Here is a 24,601-nt window from a genome sequence, read left to right on the forward strand (position 1 = left end):
GAATGTCATCACGGGACCTACAGGTAGATCTTGCCACTGTTGATGGCAAAGTGCACTAGTCTACCATTAAAAAGAGGCTGCACAAATTTGATCTACATGGGAGGTGTGCCAGGAGGAATCCTTTGCTGTCCAGAAAGAACATCGGGGCAAGACTAAAGTTTGCCAATGAACACCTCAGCAAAGACCAGCACTTCTGGAACAATGTGCTCTGGACAGATGAGTCAAAGGTAGAGCTATTTGGCCACAGTACCAGAAGACATGTTTGGCGAAAACCAAAGACAGCAATTAACCACAAGAACCTGATACCAACTGTAAAGCATGGTGGTGGAAATATTATGGTTTGGGGCAGCTTTGCTGCATCAGGGCCTGGACAGCTCACCATCATAGAATCCACTATGAATTCTTCATTGTACCAGAGGGTGCTTGAGGATAATGTGAGGCCATCTGTCGGAAAGTTGAAGCTAGACCGAAGGTGGGCCTTGCACCATGACAATGACCCTAAACATACCAGTAAATCCACCAAGGAATGGCTGAAAAGAAAGAAATGGAGGGTTCTGGGATGGCCAAGTCAAAGCCCGGATCTAAATCCCATCGAGATGTTGTGGGGGGATTTGAAACGAGCTGTGCATGCAAGAAACCCCTCAAGCATCGCACAGCTGAAAGAATTCTGCATGGAGGAGTGGGCAAAAATTTCTCCCAGTCGATGTCAGAGACTGGTAGACAGTTATAAGAAATGCCTACTTGAGGTTGTTTCTGCCAAAGGGGGCAATACCACCTATTAGAGCCAAGGGTGGACTTACTTTTTCCACATGTGAAATTTGCACTTATGTTTATTTAAATTATACAATGGACTACAAAATGTAAATGTTTCATGATATTTGTTATATTATATCACCTTTATCTATCAATATTGTTGAAATGAAGATCAAATAGCTGTATGTTGAAATATGTTGAAAAAGTTAAAACTTTACATGGGGTGTATTTACTTTTTCCACATGCTCATCTGTGTGATGCTGCTGGTGTGCTGCTGTGCTGCTATGTGCTGCAGGTGTACTGCTGGAGCATGTGAAATTTGCATTTACGTTTATTTAAATTATACAATGGACTACAAAATGTAAATGTTTCATGATATTTGTTATATTATATCACCTTTATCTATCAATATTGTTGAAATGAAGATCAAATAGCTGTTTGTTGAAATATGTTGAAAAAGTCAAAACTTTACATGGGGTGTACTTACTTTTTCACGTGACTGTATGTGCGTATAATTATTATTCTCCAGGGATTGTAATTGCACCTGCGCAATGCTGCAGTGTGTTAATGAATAGTTGAAAATTGCCTCGAACAAAGTTATTGACGTGATTTTGTGAAGTCTGTACAGCAGTGAATTATTTCGGGCCTTCTGTTCGAGCTAATTTGACAAGCTTGCTTTCGGCGGCTTCTTGACGAGTCGCGGATCGAATTCTCTGAACGGTGCCCGTCACAATTCTATCTCAACTAATTTTTTAGTTCTGCCAACAAATGTGTGGATCAAATTTATGAACTGTAAGTACTCACTCCATCCCCCCCACTCATGTTAAGAAATGGTGACTTCAGGTTTGAAGTGGTGCTCTTTCAGGTTGCCATCTCAACCGTTTCTCGTATTTCCAAAGCCTTTCAAGATCTGCCTTCCACTCCAGGGATAAGTCACAAATCCCATCTGAAAAGGAGTCTTCTTAAATACTGTCTGATGAGCTTCCTGCAGGGAAAGAGCAGTTTCACCCAACAGACAAATTGATACATTTCTATGACAACCGGATGTCTTCACATTGCTAATTGATAAAATCCACGTCTTGCTTTTATGTTACGGTTACTCGAATTATGCCATTCATAGCTTGCCGTGGCTTGAAACTTTCTCTTCACAATGTCCTGCTGTGCCTGCAAGCAATCTGTGCATGTGCAGATACATCATAGGTGTGAAAGAGTGGAAAACAATGGCGGTTCAGTGAGACAGTGCGTGTACTCACTCTGTGTTGTAATTTCAGATTGTTCAGCGTGCTGCTGGAGCACGTGTCCAAGTTGGGCAATGCTGGAGGCGTCATGGGTGGCAAGACTGGAGGTTTTGATGTGAAAGCACTGCGAGCATTTCGCGTTCTGCGTCCGTTGCGCCTTGTGTCTGGCGTCCCAAGTAAGAAATAATTAAGTGCTGTGTAATATTTCTGCTGCTATTGGGACAAATTGGGACAAATGCATCACATCATTTTTAGCCACATTTCTGAAAACGGCATCAATTTAAAATAATAACTCGAAAGCATCTGAAAATGCAAAGCCCGTCCGCGTCCGTTTGTATTCACACATCATCTTATTCTTCCGCTCAAAATAATGGAAACAGTTTAAAACTAGAACGGCACTCAGTAGAGAGTAAACCTCCACCTGGTTGGCCATATCACTCAATGGTGAAGAATCACTTTAAAAATTCTACTAGCTGGATCCAATCTTCACCAAAATCGAATCGAATCGTCCTTGTTAGACACACAACCTGTCCAAATAGTTTCGTCTGAATCCGTCCACAACCTTTTGAGACATCCTGCCATGTATCGTTTTTGGCCTAATCTCCCAATGGTGAAGAATCACTTTAAAAATTCTAGTAGCCGGATCTGAATCCGGATCTTCACCAAAATCTAATCATTTCGTCCTTGTCACATACACTACATCTCTGCCAAATTTCGACCCAATCTGTCCGCAATTTTTCTCGATATTTTGTTCACAAACGGACAGACAGACAAACAGGCAGACAGGGGTGAAAACATAACCTCCATCCACCTCTGGTGGTGGAGGTAATAAACATAGGGGTAATTCCCCTGGCGCTCACCTGGTAGAATAAACAGTATAGTGCACTGACTATAGGTATTTTAAACCAATTTCAGTGGTTGCTAGAAGACAGGGCAGCACGTAGAATCATATTAACAAAATCATAAGACTTCAAACAAACAAACAAAAAAATACCTATTTTGGGGGGCAACCCCCCCCCCCCCCCCACCCCGTGTACCTCCTCAGACCACAATTTTTCCAATGCCTTGAACAAGCATAGGTACATCACGGATGATGAAGGTTGTGGTGAAGTTTCATCGAAATTGTGTGTGTAGGTTCTGAGAGAAAAGCTAATACCTATTTTGGTGGGCAAGCCCCCCCCCCCCCCCACATAGACCACCTTGGAACCCGATTTTTTAAATGCCAGGAACAAACTTTGGTAGAACAAGAGTGATGAAGGTTGTGGTGAAGTTTCATCATAATTGCATTTGTAGTTTCTGAGAAGAAAGCAAATACCTATTTTGGGGGGCAACTCCCCCGTAGACCCCCAAAAGAGCACTTTTTTTTAAATGCGGTGAACAAACTTTGGTACATCACGGGTGATGAAGGTTGTGGTCAATTGTCATTGAAATAATGTGTGTAGTTTCAGAGAAGAAAGCAAATATCTATTTTGGGGGTAACACCTGGATCCACTTTGACCCCCCATAGAACCCCTCAGACTTCGATTTTCTTCTTACCGTGAACAATCTTCGGTACATCACAGGTGATGAAGGGTGTGGTAAAGTTTCATCGAAATAGTGTGTGTAGTTTCAGAGGAAAAAGCAAATTTCTATTTTGGGGGGTCAAACCTGGACCCACTTTGACCCCCTGGTAAACCCCCTTAGACCCTGATTTTTTTAAATGCCGTGAACAAACTTTAGTCACAACACAACAAATATAATTTGTGCCAAATTTGGTCGCAATCCCATCAGCAGTTTCGGAGAAGAAGTTTCAGGTGTTTACGGACTGACGGACGGACGACGCACCATCGCATAAGCTCACCTGAACTTCTTTCCAGATGAGCTAAAAACACAACAAACAACAACAACAACAGGCCATCTTCCCTGCTCACGCAGGGGTTAGCCTTGCGGGGCCCATGACAATCTCCTCAATTTTGCCCTATTTTCTGCATCTCCCTTGTTAATCCTCTTGCCCGCATTTCTGCTTCCACCACCTTTTGCCAAGTCTTTCTGGGTCTTCCCCGTCCTCTACTTCCTTCTACATTTATTTCCATCACTCTTCTCAACCAGTCACTTTCATCGTTCCTCAACACATGACCAAACCATCTCAACCTGTTCCTCTTCACAGCATCCATCACAGGCTCTATTCCCATCATCTTTCGCAATTCATCATTTATCTTCCTCTCTCTCAACGATACTCCGCACATCCACCGAACCATTCGCATTTCCACCCTTTCCAACCTTCGTTGCTGCTCTACGTTCATTACCCATGTCTCGCTCCCATAAATCATAACACTTCTCACACATGCAGCATACACCTTTCCCTTCAGCTTCAACGACACTCCCCTCATCATCAGCACGCCACTCAGTTCCCGAAACTTCTTCCATGCACATCTCACTCCAGCAACCGTTGCCGAGTCTGATCCACCTTCTCCATTCAGCATGTCTCCGAGATAGCAAAATGTTTTCACACCTTCCAGCTTCACGCCGTCTCCAAGATCCAACTCAACATTTCCTCCATCTGCAGCTCCCTCTGTGCACACCTTACACTTGAATGTAGCTGCCACACTGGTTAATGACCCTCTCAGAACACTACATTTTTGATGAACCCACTCAGCGCACATTGTACATTGAATGGAGTTCACTCCGACACCCTTCCTGCAAACAGCACATGGCCACTTCCCAGTTCTTTCCACCTCATCACATGCTTTACCACTTGCCATCACCTTCGTTTTTCCGATATTCACCTTCAGTTCTTTTATTTTGCCTCCATACATTCCTTCCACTTGTTCATCTTCTCCTTCATTCCATCCATACTCTCCCCAATGAACACCAGATCATCTGCATACAACAACTCCCACGGTAAACCCTCCTTTACATTCCGAGCCAGCACCTCCATCACAGCTACAAATAGTAGTGGACTTAGTACCGACCCCTGATGCATTCCCACCTTCACCTCAAACTCACCACTGTTCCCGTCCTTCGTCCTTACAGCTGTGCGCGCTCTCTCGTACATTGCCATAACCACTCTGATCAACCATTCCTTCACTCCAAACTTCCTCAATGCCCATGTCACTACTTCGCGTGTCACTTTTTAAATGAAAAATGTTTTTAGGTGAGCTAAAAATAAAAATGAAAATTGATGATTTTATGGAACCTTGACCTTTGAACATTTGAACTAAAACAAAACAAAACAATCGAGTCCTACCTTTTGATTAGTGAACCAATTCAGTGACCTGATATGCAGATTCTTAAATTTAAGTCAATTGGGTGAAAATTGGCAATTTTACGCAACCCTGACCTTTAACCTTTGGATCTAAAAAAAAACAAAAACAGTTTCTAGCTTTTGATTGGAGAAACCAATTCCGTGATTCAATATGCAAATTTTTTAATTTGTCAGAAGTCAGAAGAAAATTGACGATTTTATATGACTCTGACTTATGACCTGTTGACCAAATTATTAATTTGCCTTCTCCTTATTTTCATAATAAAACTGTTTTATTATGAAAATGAAATTTCAAGAATTTCTTGGCAGAAACAAAAGAAATTCTTCAAATTTCAGGTCAATCGGGTGAAATTGGTGATTTTACGCAACCTTGACGTTTGACCTTTGGATCTAAAGAAAAAACCAGTTTCTAGCTTTTGATTGGTGAACCTATTCAGTGACCCAGTCTGCAAATTCTTTAAATTTCATGTCAGTCAGATGAAAATTGACGATTTTATGTGACGCTGACGACCTTTAACCTTTTGATCAAGTTATTAATTTTCCTTTTCCATATTTTTATAGTAAAACTTTGTTGAAAATTTGATGACAAAACTCAAATGGTAAATTTAAATTTCAGCTGAATTGGATGAAAATTGACGATTTTATGTGACGAAAATGACCTTTGACCTTTTGACAAAATTATTAATTTGCCTTCTCCTTATTAAACACGTCTCTTCCTGCGCATGGGATGATTGGGGTGGGCTAATAATAATAACAAGGAACTTCAACACAGAAGGAGGACATTAGGCCTTATCAAGCCTTCACAGTGGTTGCCAACCTATGATTGTGTGTCTGTGCTCTATATTTTTTTAAATACTGATCACCAGGTAAGTAAGCAACACGTGCCATCCTGTCCTCATTTTGTTCCATACAGGCCTGCAGGTCGTTTTGAATTCCATCATAAAGGCCATGGTTCCTCTACTTCATATTGCCCTCCTCGTTCTTTTTGTGATCATCATCTATGCCATCATCGGCCTTGAGCTCTTCCTGGGAAAAATGCACAAAACGTGCTACCTGAGTGGAAAAGGTGAGGCTTCATAGTGTTTGCTTTTTTATTTTTTAACAAGTCATTTTGAGGTGTATATGCAGATTTGCCAGTGTGAACATTTCAGGAATCGAATCAAGACGAGACAGCGTTTCATCTCCCTAGTCTAGGCTACTATAAAGAGTCGCACGCATGCTGCCTCAATGTGTGCACCAGCCCGAGGTTGGACGTTAAGTTGGGTGTCCCAACTGCTGGCATGAGTTGCTGGGCGGTAAAGATCCCACGGTGCGTGTCCTGAACAGTCGGAAAGTTATCGCCGCTACCCTGAACAAATGACAAATTCCTGCTACATCCAGTCGAACTTAAATGTCCACAGACAGAATTTTTTTTGATGTGCTTGTATTGATTTTTAAGTAATAAACAAAGAACTGAATGTGGGTTTAAAATCTAATAATTTTTTGAGGTGTTGTAGTTAAACAAGACCAAAAGTCTAACAGCGGCGTAGCCAGGCTTGTAAAATATTATAAACCACAAACACATATGATTAGCTTTTTAAACAGTCGCTAATGCTGTTTATAACATCAAACAAATAAATTTGGAGGAATCCAGACATCCATGAGGTAAGTTTTACTTGCAGAACTGATCGAAGATCTACTCTAATCTATATACCCCACATGGGTTGGAGGTGTGCTCATTTATAAAGCAGCTAGCTAGCGCTTGCCAAGCCAGCCGTTCCTTAAGTGTTTTGAATGGAGTGCTTGCTCCAATGCTTAAACCACTTGGCGATCTCTCCACAAGAAACTTGGTAAATGAACACACACCCACTGTTCTTGAGACCCGATCATAGAGAGACTCACTGTAATCTATATACCCTAAAGAGGAATAACCTTTCCTGCCACTCTCGAAGTGAGCGGGTGTTTTCGCTGTAATGACATAATATACGTAATGACGTAGCATGACTGCCGGACACAAAACTTCCGCTACTTTAATATATATAAGATATATATTTAACCTCAAGTAACGTTGCAGTCACTACAAAGGGATTAGTGTTACGATTAGATTTACTATAATAATAACGTTACATTATTATTACGACAATGATATTTTTTTTTTTAAACCGAGGTGAATTCCTTACTTCCGCTTTTACACCGCTTCAATCCATCAACTTTCCATTCACGACATTGGGATTAAAGTGTTATGGTTATATTTACTACAATATTATTATTACTATGAAAACGATACGACTGAAACGATACCACTGTATTAAGAAACCTGGGTTTAATTTGTCCGAAGCGGACGGTGAGGCATGAAGCCTAAGGCCTATACGTACCGTATTGTTGGAAGACCCGTAACGCTGATGCTTTCGATATTTGATGGTCATTTTAACAATCGGTTTGTTTGTTTCACACTGAATGAAAAACGTAAAGGTAGAGAATGCAGATTGTGATGTATGACAGGTTCGACAATCTGTTCGGCATGAACTAAATCAAAATGGCGGTGCATGGAGAGTCAGCCACGTACACCGTAATGACATCAGACGTAATCACATCACCCTGTCATGTGACCAGATTTTCAGCTCTGATTGATCTACGTTTGAGGGGACATACATACATACATACAGATGGACAAACACTGTTCTAGACGGCTCTGCCCAATGGGCGACGCCGTAAAAAGCAAACCCGGCGGGTACCGCCCCTAAAATTACAGAAAAGCACGACGGCCATGACGTCATCTGCGTGACGTGACGTAATCGAGGGAAAGGTCGTCTTCAGACTCATCAGAAAGTGAATTTGACGAAGATTTTTCTAATGAAGAATCCTCAGATTAGCTTGGAGACTGGAGGTGATTTAGGCTGGAATTTGTAATTTGTTCAGGATGCCGGTGATAACTCACCGCTACTCCGCAAAATATACCGTAGGATCCTTTATGATGATGATGACCATTCGTTTTTGCACCGTGACGATGCATAGGGCTGCCAAAGCAGTTTCCTTGGCTATTGGGCACAATCCTGGATGGGTCGCCACTCCGACGCAGGCTACCCGAATGGCTCATGCATCCCAGCAACCTGGTACTCAATTTGCCGACCTCAGAGAATGACAGGCTGAGTCAACCCACCTGGTGTTGATTCAACGATTGACCGGGATTCAAACCCAGGATCCTAGTATCCCAAGCCAGCACCCTAACCGCTAAGCCAACACCAGGCTATTCGTAGGATCCTTTAACATCCAATAATGCTGAAAGACGAGACACCCGGCTTAATGCATATTCGTTCAAATCTAGTGAGGGATGTATGAAAGGATCCAAGGATTGGGATACTTTGTGATGCAATGCCCTCCCTCCGAAGCACCACCCTGCCTGTCTGATACCAAATATGTATATCTAATTATTATATCTTGTCTGAAAAATCAATGGGTTTGGAGAATATGGCAGACGTAGTGCAATCACCATATATTCTGATTTTGATTTGCGAGCTGACTATGAACTGCCATCCTGGTGCTTCACATTGAGTATGCCATCCTTTTGGAGAACATTACGTCTACGAGGAATTTGCTGGTGTAGGTGAAAGACCCTACGGTCTTTTGTGGTAAACTAGTGTGTGCCTGTACTCTGCCGAAACTCCAAGTTCTTGCGGTGGCCTGTAACACCTCGCAATGGAGTGGTGACCAACATACCCAGGGATGTGTTCCATTACCAATCAGTTTGCAGAGCGCTCACCAAGCGGCTTAAGCACTCAAGCAACAATCCAAGGAAACCGTTGATACAGAACCGTTGGCTTGGCAAGCTGATTGGCGATGGAACACACCCCTGGGTTGGTTTTAACCCGAAGAACACACCCCTGGGTTGGTTTTCACCCGAAGAACACACCCCTGGGTTGCTACTTGCCGTGGGAATGCCTGGGATTACCCATACCTTGACTTAATATTCGAATCGGTCCATTAATGGAGAGTGTGGAGAAAGCACATGCATGGCGGTCAAACGGCCTCTTCCTGTGTCCAAGTTCCTTGGATATGATGATGGTGTAAGTCGTCACTTTCGACATTCTCTTCCCTTCGTTGGCATGGTCACTAAGCATCGTGCGATGGCTGTATAGTCCAATTCGGGACCCACACCATCTACCGCAAACATCGCAGGTATAGACTAGTCCTTCCGGAGATGGACGTTGGCAGGTTTTCCTTTCTTGCCTCTGTTGTCTCTCGATACCAAGTCTCCCACATTCAAAGTGGTCCAGGCCTTTGCCAGCGAAGTGTTCTGACCAGCGAAGCTGGGCTTGCATCAGGAAATACTCAATTCCTTGGATACGACAGCAGTCGAGGATTGAGGCGTTAGGTATTCTGTCTCGCCAGCACTTGGGTTGGAGGGGTGAGGGAGGGTGAACAGCAAAGACAGGACAGACTTGGGAGGGTATATTACGATTAGCCATGCTTACGGCTGAACCTGTACGTATGTCTGATACTGCTGTACCTGTATGTATGTCTGAAACTGCTGTACCTATATTTATGTCCGATATGGCTGTACCTGTATCTATGTCTGATACGGCTGTACCTGTATTTATGTCTGATATGGCTGTACCTGTATTTATGTCCGATATGGCTGTACCTGTATCTATGTCTGAAACGGCTGTACCTGTATTTATGTCTGATATGGCTGTACCTGTATTTATGTCCGATATGGCTGTACCTGTATGTATGTCTGAAACTGCTGTACCAGTATTTATGTCTGATATGGCTGTACCTGTTTTTATGTCCGATATGGCTGTACCTGTATCTATGTCTGATACGGCTGTACCTGTATGTATGTCTAATACTGCTGTACCTGTATGTATGTCTGAAACGGCTGTACCTGTATTTATGCCTGATATGGCTGTACCTGTATTTATGTCCGATATGGCTGTACCTGTATCTATGTCTGATATGGCTGTACCTTTTTAAAAAGTTTTTTTTGTGTACAAGATCGAGGCTTGTGTAAGAGCTAACATTAATGACAAAAAAACAAACGGACACATAAGCCATAATAAAGGGAGCGGGAGACAATATGGGGAGAGAGGGGGAAGCACACAAGTACAAACACACAAGTACTGCAAATGACGCTTGAAGCAGTTAGGCCACGCCACCTTCCTTTGGTCAGTTTCACCTTGGCTATCCCTATTTTCCTTACAGCTGAATCTTTTGGGAAAACAAGTATACCCACACGATCTTTGGATGTATTGGTACAACCAGCAGCAATACATCTAGCTGGCATTCTGTGTACTTTTTCAGAGTTTGGAGCATTTGTAGGCCGCACGTAAACAAGTCCCGCAGCAAAAGTACCCTCGAGATGACGTGGTGGTCACATGATACATTCAGGCATTTTAAGGCCATTTTCCCTGCTAGAGCGGGGGTTAGCCTTGCGGTCCCCATGACAATCTTCTCCATTTTGCCCTATTTTCTGCATCTCTCCTTGTTTAACCCCCTTGCCCGCATTTCTTCTTCCACCATCTTCAGCCAAGTCTTTCTCGGTCTTCCCCGTCCTCTACTTCCTTCTACATTCATTTCCATCACTCTTCTCAACCAGTCACTTTCATCCTTCCTCAACACATGACCAAACCATCTCAACCTGTTTCTCTTCACAGCATCAATCACAGGCTCTATTCCCATCATCTTTCGCAATTCATCATTTGTCTTCCTCTCTCTCAACGATACTCGACACATCCACCGAACCATTCGCATGATATATGACATATGGTCACATATATGATATATATGGTCATATGGTCATATATATGATATATGGTCACATGATATATGACGTAACTAAATCGCCTTTTGGGGGGGGGGGGGGGTGGGGGGAGGTAAAAGGACACCAAAAAACATCTAAATCTTCCTTGTAAGATATTTATTCATGAAAAGAACAACGATTCAGTATTAAGTGAAGCCATATCTATTCATTAGACCAAACATGATTTTCTGTGTCCGTGGACCTCGAAGGCCTAGCCAGCCTTTTCCTGAAAGACCTGGGTCAATCTTACATTGTCGATGAGCTTCTGACTCAAACTTAGAGATCTGCAAAAAACAAAGAAATGAAACTCCAGCAACCAAAATGACGTAAGATGATAACCTTAACAAGCAATTTGTTTCAGAATTAAGTTTCCGCTCCATGCAAAGTAAACGAAATTGCTCCAATCATGTGGAGAGGAAAACACAGATTGCTGGAAAGCAGTTTGAAAGTAAAATGTTTTGTTTCTAATTATTCTTAACAGAGAACGAGCTGTCAGCCAAAACCAATCAAGGCTTAATTGTCTTTGCCGAATTTCCATTCTTGTTTTTTGGTTTTTTTTTTTAGAAGTTGAAGCAGAAGAGCATTTTTCCACATTTCAGTCAAGTGTATCATCATCTTGACAGAGCGTTGGGGCTGCCAAAGGAGTAACTGGCTGGTAACTTCCCAGGCCCAACGACCTGGGATGAGTGGAAGGATGGATGAGCGGGTCTTTCGGCTTAACGTCCATTCGATGGACTGTGCTCACATTGATGAATCCGCCCTGAATGCGGAATACCGAGATGACATTATATAGCTGGGTCGAGATACGAAGTTATCCAGCCCCTTTCCACTTTCCACTGTGTCCTTGTGTTTATACTTCCCCCCCCCCCCCTCCCAGGCTTCCTCCCCCCAACAGATCTCCCGATGTCCCTGCTCTCAAATGTGTGTTTGTGTGCTTCCCCTTCTCTTTTTTTTGTATACTGAATCGAGGCTCGTGAAAGAGCTGACATTCCAGAACCCCCCATGACATTTACTTCACAAACAAATCAACCAGACAAACAAAATATATAAAAAGAGGGAGCGGAAGACAAGAGAATGGGAAGCACACAAACACTTGAGAGCACACAACATTTGAGAGCAGGGAGATGTGTGGGAGGGAGAGGGCTCGGGGGGAGGAGGCGTGGGGGGGGTGGGGGGTGGGAGAAGTATAAAACACAAGGACACCAAGGACTTCCAGGTCAGAAGTTGGTATTTCAAAAAGTGGAATTGGGGTGACATTATCGGGGATAGAAAAGATCAAGGTTTTGGATGGGGGAAGATAAGAGATGGTGGTGAACAGCTGTTTTAAAGACCTGGAGGGTGGAGTGGGATTGAAGAGAGTGAGGGAGTTTGTTCCAGAGGCGGGAGAAAAGAGGAATGAAGGAGTGAAGGTGAGCAGACGGTCTTGATTTTGGCAGTTTAACCATAAGAGGGTTGCAGGCAGATCTTGTGCGACCTGTAGGAATATTTGCGGGACAGAGCCCAGAGAGAGCTGGGGGGCGCAAGGACAGAGAGGAGTCGGTAGAAGACGGAAAGACCACCAACCTGCCTGCGGTGAGTGAGTGAAAGGCCCTTGGAGTTAGCTTCATTGCGGGAGATTCCAATGATTCTGAATGCTTTGCTTTCAACAGCGTGAAGACGAGCTAGGTGTGAGGCAGGAGCACCAGCCCAGAAGGGAGAGCAGTATTCCATTGAGCTGCGGATGAAAGCCTTCTACGTGGTGAGGAGCTCAGGTGTGCCAAGGAAGGACTTCGCACGACGGAGGATGCCCAGTCGGCGACTGGCTTTGGAGGCCAGATTTGAAATGTGGTTTTCCCAGGAAAGATCATGGCAGATAGTGAGACCCAAAAGTTTGAGTGACAGAACTTCTTGGAGAGGATTATTCAGAAAGTAGATGGGAGGGTTGTCCAGTTGGTCTTTTCGGAGAGACATTGTAAGAGTGTGAGATTTGTCAGGATTGAAAGACATGTTCCACTTGTTTGCCCAGTCTGTGATTTTGTCCAGGTCTGCAGAGAGTGAGGAGGCTGCAGACTGTCGATCTGAGGGATGAGGAATGGAGCGACAGAGAGTAGAGTCATCAGCAAAGACATAGAGAGGATTTTCAAGAGAGTCGGGGAGATCATTGATGAAGACCAGAAAAAGCACAGGGCCCAGAACACTGCCTTGGGGAACTCCAGCCTGAACAGGAAGAGGAGATGAGAGAAACCCATTCAGCGCCACACGTTGACTACGACTAGAGAGGAAGTCCGCCAGCCATGCGTGGAGATTTCCATGGATACCAACAGAGGAGAGTTTGGTGAGCAGGGCGGGGTGCTAGACAGTATCGAAGGCACGTGATATGTCAAGGGAGACAGCTCGAATTTCCTGTTTGGCATTGAGGACCTCCATCCATTGCTGAGAAAGCAGAAGCAGCATGTCCAGAGTAGAGTGACCAGGTCTGAAACCAAATTGATGATCAGAGATCAAGCCATTGGAGAAGAGGAAAGATTTCATATCTGAAGCAATGATGGATTCCATGACTTTACTGATAATTGAGAGAAGGCTGATTGGTCTGTAGTTGCTGGGATCTGTTTTTGCACCTTTTTTGTGCAAAGCGGTGATGTTGGCAGATTTCCAAGCAGATGGCAGATGACCTTGAGCAAAAGAGAGTGTGAAGAGAACAGAGAGAGGGAGTGAAAGAGCGGAAGAACAAGATTTTAGGACCCGTGGGCTGATGCCGTCAGGTCCAGTTGCAGAATCAGAGTCGAGGGTTGACAGAAACTTTTCCACCTTGTCAGGAGGAAAGGACACAGAGTCCAGGAGCAGCTGGGTACGACTGGGTACGGTGGGTACAGAGAGGGATGGGTTTGGGACACAAGATTTAGAGGCAAACACAGAGTTGAGGCATTCAGCTTTTTCACGCGCGGAGTCAGCCGTGTGGCCGTTTGAGGTGAGGGAGGGGATGGAGGGGGAACAAACACCAGAAACAGATTTGACCAGACGCCACCAGGATTTGGAAGAGGGAGACAGATAAGAGAGTTCTGTCCTGAGAACGGAGAGATATTGTTTCCTGGCTCTCCTGAGGGTGGACACACACTTGTTTTGGGCTTTGTGAAAGGAAATGAGATTTCCTTCCGTTGGATTTGCTTTCCAGGAGACGAAAGCAAGTTGTTTCTGGGCAATAGCCTCACCACAAGATTCCGTGTACCATGGACGGGAGGAAGGGTATGACAACTGAAGACGAGATGGGATAAATCTGTGCATGAGAGAGAGCAGTTTACTTTGGAAGAATTCCCAGGATGAGTTGATGTCAGAGGCGGTAGAGATGGGAGACCAGTCCAGATGATTGATGGCTGCTTGAAGACCATGCCAGTTGGCCTGAGTGAAATGCCAGACTCATCGACGCTGAGGAGGCTCTCTGAGAATGGTCAGAGAGATATCCACTTTAACAAGCACATGATCAGATGAGCCGATTGGAGCAGAAGAAGAGCAGCAGACATTTTCAGGGAAGTTAGTCATAACCAAGTCCAGAAGAGAAGATGCTCCATTGATTGAGATCCGGGTCGGGAAATTGACAGATTGTGTCAGTCCCAGTGAGTCACAGAAGTCCTTTGCTGAAGAGCCATGGCTGGTGAGAGAGGTACCCACACCCAGCCAACTGGCATGGTGACAATTGAAATCACCACATATGAGGAAGAGAGAGTTGGGATGGGTAGATAGAAGTTGGTCCATGTTATCAGACAGCGAGATGTAGATGGAGTCATCACTGTTTGGTGGACGTTACAACACACATATGAACAAAAGGTGGGAGCGAAGGGGAAGCCGTAGCCAAAGGTATTCCTGGGGGTGAGGTGGAGAGAGGGCAGTGCAGGGCGAGTGAGGAAGAGAGTTTTTTATAAAGATAGCAACCCCCCCTCCAGGACGAGGCTCAGGTCTATCATACCGGAGGAGGGAGTAACCTGGGAGAGATACCAAGGAATCAGAGACATCATGAAGGAGGAAAGTTTCTGTTAAGCAGATCACGTCTGGTTTGTCAGAAGCAACCTGTATGGAGAGATCAGTCAAGTTTGAGCGAAGGCCCCGGATGTTTGAGGTCCATACTGTTAAAGAAGAGGAAGGGGGAGCATCGGATACAGAACAGGGGGGGGGGAGCGGTACGGTATGATGTGGAAGAGGAGGAAGAGGTAGGGAGAGCTGTTGAAGGTGCGTCAGAGATTTCAGAACAGCTTGGAGAAAGGGAAGTATGGGGCGGACAAAAGGTTTGATGGTGATTGGGTGAGGCGCAGTGAGGTGTTGTTTGAGGAGGGGGAAGAGTGAGGCAGAAGGTTGAGGGAGCTGAAGGTGAGAGTTGGAAGGGGGAAGAAGCGGGGAGGACGCTTTGAGGAGGAGGGGTGAGAGGGGAGTCTCGGAGGGGAGGAGTGAGGGAGGGTCGCAGAGGGGAGGGGTGTGGGGGGAGTTTAGGAGGGAAGGGGCAAGGGGGGAGATCTGAAAGGGATGGGTGATGGGGAAGATTTGGAGGGGAGGGGCAAGGGGGAAGATTTGAAAGGGATGGGTGATCTCCCCATCTTGTCTACCGCTCCCCTTATTATATATTTTGTGTGTCTGATTTTTTGTGTGATAAATGTTAGCTCTTTCACGAGCCTCGATCCTGTATGCAAAAAAAAGAAAAAAAGAAAAAGACCGGACTATAACATGTCATTGTGAAACTGGCAGCAAAATAATTAAATGCAATTTTCTTCAAACATCAAACTCAGGTTTCTGGGTGAACGGAACAGGCTGTGTTCGATAAATGCTTTTCTTTGTTGTTAGAAGGATTGGGGAAGAGTACTGTGGTTCGAAAAACACAAAGTGCTCAGCTTGAAGGACATTATGACTTCAGTAATTGAAAAAGTGTGCCGTACAGAAATCCTGATGGAAGATGACCCCACGCCCTGTGCCTACGCTGACAATGGCCGCCAGTGTCCCTCAAATGACAGCGAATGCCGGGGAGGTTGGGTCGGCCCCAACGGAGGCATCACCAACTTTGATAACTTCTTCTTCGCCATGCTCACCGTTTTCCAATGCATCACCATGGAGGGCTGGACGGACATTCTTTATTGGGTCTGGTATTTCTTCTTTTATTTATTTATTTATTTACGAGCTTATTTATTTATTTATTTTTGAGATCGCCATACATCGTATTGTGGTTGCGAGTTAATTATTGTGACCTCTTTTCCATTCATTGATTATCAATTTATTGGGCTGAGGCTTTTCCCATTTGAGTTGTCCTTCCTTGTGATTGCTTCATCCCTTTTCGTGTAATCGAATTGAACTAGGCCCATGTAGAATGATTGATCAGTTTCTTACTTTGTTTTAAAGGAGGAGCATCGACACAAGTCACACATGTCGGTAGATACATGAGACAACACCAGACTTGACATTCACACAAACACAGCCACACAGGTTGGGGGAAGTGACGTCACCTCCCAGAGCACTCTGGTCTCCAGTGACATCATATTTAAGACATTGCTTTTCTCTCCACATTCAGCTGGGCCAGACCCGTAGATAGAGTTCGGTCAACCCGGTTTCAACTGGTCTGCCCTATGATTGGTTAAGCGCTGTCATGTGATTCACAGGCGCCATGTTGTTACCCAACCTCCGTAACTAGCAGAACGAACGCGCATCGCATTGCATGCATTCGCTTTGTGGAAGTTGGGATGGATGAGGTGAAGGAGGGATGGATGAGTGGAAGTTGGGATGGAGTGGAAGTGGGGATGGTTGAGTGGAAGGAGGGATGGATGAGTGGAAGGAAGGATGGAGAATGAGTGGAAGGAAGGATGGAGAATGAGTGGAAGGAAGGATGGATGATGAGTGGAAGTTGGGATGGTTGAGTGGAACTTTGGATGGATGAGTGGAAGGAAGGATGGATGAGTGGAAGTAAGGATGGATGAGTGGAAATAAGGATGGATGAGTGGAAATAAGGATGGATGAGTGGAAGTAAGGATGGATGAGTGGAAGTAAGGATGGATGAGTGGAAGTAAGGATGGATGAGTGGAAGTAAGGATGGATGAGTGGAAGGAAGGATGGATGATGAGTGGAAGTTGGGATGGTTGAGTGGAACTTTGGATGGATGAGTGGAAGGAAGGATGGATGAGTGGAAGTAAGGATGGATGAGTGGAAGTTGGGATGGTTGAGTGGAAGGAAGGATGGATGATGAGTGGGAGTTGGGATGGATGAGGGGAAGGAGGGATGGATGAGTGGAATTTGGGATGGATGAGTGGAAGAAAGGAAGGATGGATGACTGGAAGGAGGGATGGAGGAGTGGAAGGAGGGATGGATGAGTAGAAGGAAGGATGGATGATTGCCGTTTGAAGGAAGGATGGACGATGAGTGGAAGGAGGGATGGATGAGCGGAAGGATGGAGGAGTGAAAGGAAGGATGGATGAGTGGAAGGAGGGATGGGTGAGTGGAAGGAGGGATGGATGATGAGTGGAAGGAGGGATGGAGAAGTGGAAGGAGGGATGGATGAGCGGAAGGATGGATGGATGAGCGGAAGGATGGATGAGTGGAAGGAAGGATGGATGAGTGGAAGGAGGAGGGATCGATGATGAGTGGAAGGAAGGATGGATGAGTGGAAGGAAGGATGGATGAGTGATTGATCTTCCACTCATCCATCCAAAGTTCCACTCATCCATCCCAACTTCCACTCATCCATCCTTCCTTCGACTCATCATCCATCCCTCCTTCCTTCCAGTCATCCATCCTTCCTTCCACTCATCCATCCTTCTGCTCATCCATCCTTCCACTCATCCATCCATCCTTCCACTCATCCATCCTTCCACTCATCCATCCCTCCTTCCACTCATCCATCCTTCCTTCGACTCATCATCCATCCCTCCTTCCTTCCAGTCATCCATCCTTCCTTCCACTCATCCATCCTTCTGCTCATCCATCCTTCCACTCATCCATCCATCCTTCCACTCATCCATCCTTCCACTCATCCATCCCTCCTTCCACTCATCCATCCTTCCTTCGACTCATCATCCATCCCTCCTTCCTTCCAGTCATCCATCCTTCCTTCCACTCATCCATCCTTCTGCTCATCCATCCTTCCACTCATCCATCCCTCCTTCCACTCATCCATCCTTCTTTCCACTCATCCATCCCTCCTTCCACTCATCCATCCCAACTTCCACTCATTCGCAACTGACTAAACAATGTATGAAACTCAGGAACATAAAAATAAAGCCGTCCCTAATAGCAGTAAGTTGCATGCACGCTTGAACGCACGCGCGCGTGCACTTGACCTTGGGTAACAACATGGCGCCTGTTGTTTAGTTGGCCAAACTCTCTCTATCTACAGCTCTGAGCTGGGCTATCAATCAGGAATTTCCTCCTCCCCATGGATGCCAACCTGTGGAGATTGTCTGTGCTCTATCCTTCAAAAGGGAACCCAAACGCTCAGACAACCTCGATGCTAATATATCCATTGATACCTTATAAAATGGATATGACGTGTATTCTTCCGATATGCGATTTACTAGTACCCGACTGCAAAGCCGCAATGAGCCGGCGAAGCCAAAGCCCCTTGCCACTATTTTACCCATCACTATGGCATCAGTAGGTTAGGTAGTTGGTAGTAGGGAGGTGTAGTAGGTACCGTACCTAGTTCAAAATGACACCATTTGCATTCTGGATGAGATTAAAATTTATAAAATTTCCTTCTTGATTAATTCGGTGAATTCCGTCTCAACTTCGGATATTTCCGGCCGTGAAAAACTATCCCCTCCGGCCGCGAGATTTCTAAAAAACAATTTTTCGTCAATTTTAGAATATTTGACGCCGTGTTCAGCCTCCAAAACGCGGTACCGGTAATAAGCTTTAAAAATATATTTATTCAAATACTCGAATCTCATTGGTTCCGGTGTTTGGTGACGATTTTCGTTGAAGATAACCAGGGCCCGTGCGGGCTCGGGGAACGAGGTTGGTCTTAAAGTATTTTAAATTACAAATTAGAGGTGCACAAGATTGTGAATCAAAAAAAGACGGGTGAAACAAACTCCTATTGAACTTTTTCGCAATTTTTTTATGCATACTTCCGCATCCGGAAGATGGCGGCCTCCATGGAGCGATTTGGTTTTTGAAATATTTTTTCAAATGCTCTAATCTCATTGGTTCCGGTGTTTGGTGACGATTTTCGTTGAAGATAACCAGGGCCCATGCGGGCCCGGGGAACGAGGTTGGTCTCAAAGTATTTTAGCTGGCGAAGCCGGTGTTGTGAATGAACGCGTACGTATTATGTTGAAAAGCCAGATTTTTCTGGATCCCTTGAGAATTTCGAAGCTTTGACGCACCAAATCGCTCAATGGAGGCCGCCATATTGCGGATGCGGAAGTATGCATAACAAATTGAAAAAAGTTCAATAGGAGTTTGTTTCACCCGTCTTTTTTTGATTCACAATCTTATGCACCTCTAATTTGTAATTAAAATACTTTAAGACCAACCTCGTTTCCCGGGCCCTGGTTGTCTTCAACGAAAATCGTCACCAAACACCGGAACCAATGAGATTCGAGCATTTGAAAAAATATTTCAAAAAAGCTTTTTACCACATTTCGGATGCTGAAAACGGCGTCATAAATATTCTAAAATTGATGAAGAATTATTTTTTACAAATCTCGCGGCCGTAGGGGATAGTTTTTCACGGCCGGAAATATCCGAAATTGAGACTGAATTCACCGAATTAATGAAGAAGAAAATTTAATAAATTTTAATCTCATCCAGAATGCAAATGGTGTCAATTTGAACTAGGTACGGTACCTACTACACCAACGTACTACCAACTACCTAACCTACTGATGCCATAGTGATGGGTAAAATAGTGGCAAGAGGCTTTGGCTTCGCCGGCTCATTGCGGCTTTGCAGTCGGGTACTAGTAATTACAAATTAGAGGTGCATAAGATTGTGAATCAAACAAAGACGGGTGAAACAAACTCCTATTGAACTTTTTCGTAATTTTTTTATGCATACTTCCGCATCCGCAAGATGGCGGCCTCCATTGAGCGATTTGGTGCGTCAAAGCTTCGAAATTCTCAAGTGATCCAGCAAAATCTGGCTTTTCAACATAATACGTACGCGTTCATTCACAACACCGGCTTCGCCGGCTACTAGTACCGACTGCAAAGCCGCAATGAGCCGGCGAAGCCAAAGCCTCTTGCCACTATTTTTACGCATCACTATGGCATCAGTAGGTTAGGTAGTTGGTAGTAGGTAGGTGTAGTAGGTACCGTACCTGGTAAGACTTGGTAAAAGAGAAGAGCAGACAGTCCTCAAAAAAACATGACCCATCACCAGGGACATCTACTGCAGCATATTCCCAAAAAGAAGACAATGGTGTCACATCCGATGGCTTTACTTGGTGCAACGTAAAAACCTCTCTCAAGTTACCACGGACTGTTGTCGAATCATGTTTCAGTGATGATAGCACTGGTGGAGGTTGTACCATTTTTCCTTTCATTTCGGTTCTTGTTCTTTCTCCGTAACAGACAACAGTGCCCAAAGCAATGACGATTTAGCTTAGGAAATTTGAGCATATGATGAGAACTATTTCGAGCAGTATATGCCTACGCGTGATTCGGTTGTTTTGCACCAACCTCGTTCCCGGCGTCGCAGACGTGTCGAGGGCGCTGGTAAGATGTCCTGTGTCGAGGGCGCTGATTGGCTGATTCGGTTCTCCGACGGCCACGAGATTTCTAAAAAATAATTTTTCGTCAATGTGAGAATATTTGACGCCGTTTTCACCGTCCGAAACGCGTAATAAGCTTGTAAAAAAATATTTTTTCAAATGCTCGAATCTCATTGGTTCTGGTCTTTGATGACGATTTTCGTTGAAGATAACGAGGTTGTTCTTAACGTATTTTAATTACTAATGAGAGGTTTCATTAGATTATGAATCAAAGAACGACGGGTGAAACAAACTCCTATTGAACTTTTTTGCAATTGTTTTATGCAAACTTCCGCATCCGGTCGATGGCTGTCTCCAGCACTCCATCCAGTGAGTGATTTCATTTTAGAAATATTTTTGCAAATGCTCGACTCTCATTGGGTCCGGTGTTTGGTGACGCGTTTTGTTGAAGATAACCAGGCCCGTGCGGGCCGATGTTGGTCTTAAATTATTTTATTAATACATCGGAGGTGCATAAGATTGTGAATCAAACGACGACGGGTGAAAGAAACTCCGAATGAACGTTTTAAATTTGTTATGCATACTTCCGCCTCCGCCAGATGGCTGCGCCCACTGCGCTTCGGATTCTCGAGCCAAGGCATAATCAGGTTTTCAACATAATACGTACTCGTTTATTGACAACACCGGCTTCGCCGGCTACTAGTACCGACTGCAAAGCCGCAATGAGCCGGCGAAGCCAAAACCTCTTGCCACTATTTTACCCATCACCATGGCATCAGTAGGTTAGGTAGTTGGTAGTAGGTAGGTAATTGGTAGTAGGCAGGTAGGTAGTTGGTAGTAGGTAGGTGTAGTAGGTACCGTACCTGGTAAGACTTGGTAAAAGAGAACAGCAGACAGTCCTCCCCAATACCTGCATACCTCTTGCCACTATTTTACCCATCACCATGGCATCAGTAGGTTAGGTAGTTGGTAGTAGGTAGGTAGATAGTTGGTCGGTGTAGTAGGTACCGTACCTGGTAAGACTTGGTAAAAGAGAACAGCAGACAGTCCTCCCCAATACCTGCATACCTCTTGCCACTATTTTACCCATCACCATGGCATCAGTAGGTTAGGTAGTTGGTAGTAGGTAGGTAGATAGTTGGTAGTAGGTAGGTGTAGTAGGTACCGTACCTGGTAAGACTTGGTAAAAGAGAACAGCAGACAGTCCTCCCCAATACCTGCATACCTCTTGCCACTATTTTACCCATCACCATGGCATCAGTAGGTTAGGTAGTTGGTAGTAGGTAGGTAGGTAGTTGGTAGTAGGTAGGTAGGTAGTTGGTCGGTGTAGTAGGTACCGTACCTGGTAAGACTTGGTAAAAGAGAACAGCAGACAGTCCTCCCCAATACCTGCATACCTCTTGCCACTATTTTACCCATCACCATGGCATCAGTAGGTTAGGTAGTTGGTAGTAGGTAGGTAGATAGTTGGTAGTAGGTAGGTGTAGTAGGTACCGTACCTGGTAAGACTTGGTAAAAGAGAAGAGCAGACAGTCCTCCCCAATGGCAATACCTGCATACAATACAATAAATGTCACAAGAAGCTTAAGGAAGTAACTATACGATGTGCTAGCTTAAGGCCTATTTTTAACTGGGCTTAACATACGTTTTCACAGTAAGTGTGTAGTCTTCTAACTTCAGTCGCTGTCAGGCGCCAGAGCTGGTTCTCTGACTCTCCGGGCACGGCAGCTTCCTCCACCAGCAGACGTTAGCTTGCAGTGATTAATTCGGTGAATTCCATCTCAACTTCGGATATTTCCGGCCGTGAAAAACTATCCCGTACAGCCGCGAGATTTCTTAAAAATAATTCTTCGTCAATTTTAGAATATTTGACGCCGTTTTCACCGTCCGAAACGCGTAATAATATTTTTTCAAATGCTCGAATCTCATTGGTTCTGGTCTTTGATGACGATTTTCGTTGAAGATAACGAGGTTGGTCTTAACGTATTTTAATTACTAATGAGAGGTTTCATTAGATTATGAATCAAAGAACGACGGGTGAAACAAACTCCTATTGAACTTTTTCGCAATTGTTTTATGCAAACTTCCGCATCCGGTCGATGGCTGTCTCCAGCACTCCATCCAGTGAGCACTTTCATTTTAGAAATATTTTTGCAAATGCTCGACTCTCATTGGGTCCGGTGTTTGGTGACGCGTTTTGTTGAAGATAACCAGGCCCGTGCGGGCCAATGTTGGTCTTAAATTATTTTATTAACACATCGGAGGTGCATAAGATTGTGAATCAAACGGCGACGGGTGAAAGAAACTCCTAAAGGTGAGTTTTTACGGGACACGCGAACGGTTCGCGAAGGATGCGAATGTCGAAAAAATGGTAAAGTCCAACATTCGTATTTTAGGCTCCAAAAGTTCGCCAAATATGCGCGGGGGTTCGGAAGCGTCGTCAATTGTTCGCAGGAGTCGTTTTTTGTTCAGCGGGAATTTCAAAAAAGTTTGAAATCCCCACCGAACAAAAAACGACTCCTGCGAACAATTGACGACGCTTCCGAACCCCCGCGCATGTTTGGCGAAATTTTGGAGCCTAAAATACGAATGTTGGACTTTGCCATTTTTTCGACATTCGCATCCTTCGCGAACCGTTCGCGTGTCCCGTGAAAACCCACCTTAATGAACGTTTAAAATTTGTTATGCATACTTCCGCCTCCGCAAGATGGCTGCGCCCACTGCGCTTCGGATTCTCGAGCCAAGGCATAATCAGGTTTTCAACATAATACGTACTCGTTTATTGACAACACCGGCTTCGCCGGCTACTAGTACCGACTGCAAAGCCGCAATGAGGCGGCGAAGCCAAAACCTCTTGCCACTATTTTACCCATCACCATGGCATCAGTAGGTTAGGTAGTTGGTAGTAGGTAGGTAGGTAGTTGGTAGTAGGTAGGTAGGTAGTTGGTCGGTGTAGTAGGTACCGTACCTGGTAAGACTTGGTAAAAGAGAACAGCAGACAGTCCTCCCCAATACCTGCATACCTCTTGCCACTATTTTACCCATCACCATGGCATCAGTAGGTTAGGTAGTTGGTAGTAGGTAGGTAGGTAGTTGGTAGTAGGTAGGTGTAGTAGGTACCGTACATGGTAAGACTTGGTAAAAGAGAAGAGCAGACAGTCCTCCCCAATACCTGCATACCTCTTGCCACTATTTTACCCATCACCATGGCATCAGTAGGTTAGGTAGTTGGTAGTAGGTAGGTAGGTAGTTGGTGGTAGGTAGGTGTAGTAGGTACCGTACCTGGTAAGACTTGGTAAAAGAGAACAGCAGACAGTCCTCCCCAATGGCAATACCTGCATACAATACAATAAATGTCACAAGAAGCTTAAGGAAGTAACTATACGATGTGCTAGCTTAAGGCCTATTTTTAACTGGGCTTAACATACGTTTTCACAGTAAGTGTGTAGTCTTCTAACTTCAGTCGCTGTCAGGCGCCAGGGCTGGTTCTCTGACTCTCCGGGCACGGCGGCTTCGTCCACCAGAAGACGTTAGCTCGCAGTGATTAATTCGGTGACTTCCGTCTCAACTTCGGATATTTCCGGCCGTGAAAAACTATCCGTATTTCTAAACTAAATATGTAAACCGCTTATACCATATTTCTGGCCGTGAAAAATGATCCCGTACGGCCGCGAGATTTCTAAAAAATAATTCTTCGGCAATTTTAGAATATTTGACGCCGTTTTCACCGTCCGAAACGCGTAATAATAATTGGTTCTGGTGTTTGATGACGATTTTCGTTGAAGATAACGAGGTTGGTCTTAACGTATTTTAATTACTAATTAGAGGTTTCATGAGATTGTGAATCAAAGAACGACGGGTGAAACAAACTCCGATTGAACTTTTTTGCAATTGTTTTATGCAAACTTCCGCATCCGGTCGATGGCGCC

General features: G+C 44.6%; 2 protein-coding genes across 2 annotated transcripts in view; one reads left to right on the plus strand and one right to left on the minus strand.

The window, feature by feature from the left end:
- The window catches only part of TSEN2 (tRNA splicing endonuclease subunit 2), an 841,321-nt gene extending 833,660 nt beyond the window's left edge, over positions 1-7,661 (minus strand). Inside the window, exon 1 of the mRNA XM_078776848.1 lies at positions 7,590-7,661. The gene's annotated coding sequence lies outside the window, so the exon portion shown is untranslated. The remainder of the gene's footprint in view (positions 1-7,589) is intronic.
- LOC137426005 (voltage-dependent L-type calcium channel subunit alpha-1D-like) overlaps positions 1-24,601 on the plus strand; it is a 545,673-nt gene that overhangs the window by 270,884 nt on the left and 250,188 nt on the right. Inside the window, 4 exon segments of the mRNA XM_078775346.1 lie at positions 2,025-2,167; positions 6,149-6,306; positions 14,197-14,215; positions 15,915-16,111. Coding sequence (XP_078631472.1) covers positions 2,025-2,167; positions 6,149-6,306; positions 14,197-14,215; positions 15,915-16,111 — 517 coding nt within the window.

Source organism: Myxine glutinosa, chromosome 4 (assembly GCF_964187855.1).
Source record: "Myxine glutinosa chromosome 4, kmMyxGlut1.1, whole genome shotgun sequence".
In the NCBI taxonomy this organism is placed as follows: Eukaryota; Metazoa; Chordata; class Myxini; order Myxiniformes; family Myxinidae; genus Myxine; species Myxine glutinosa.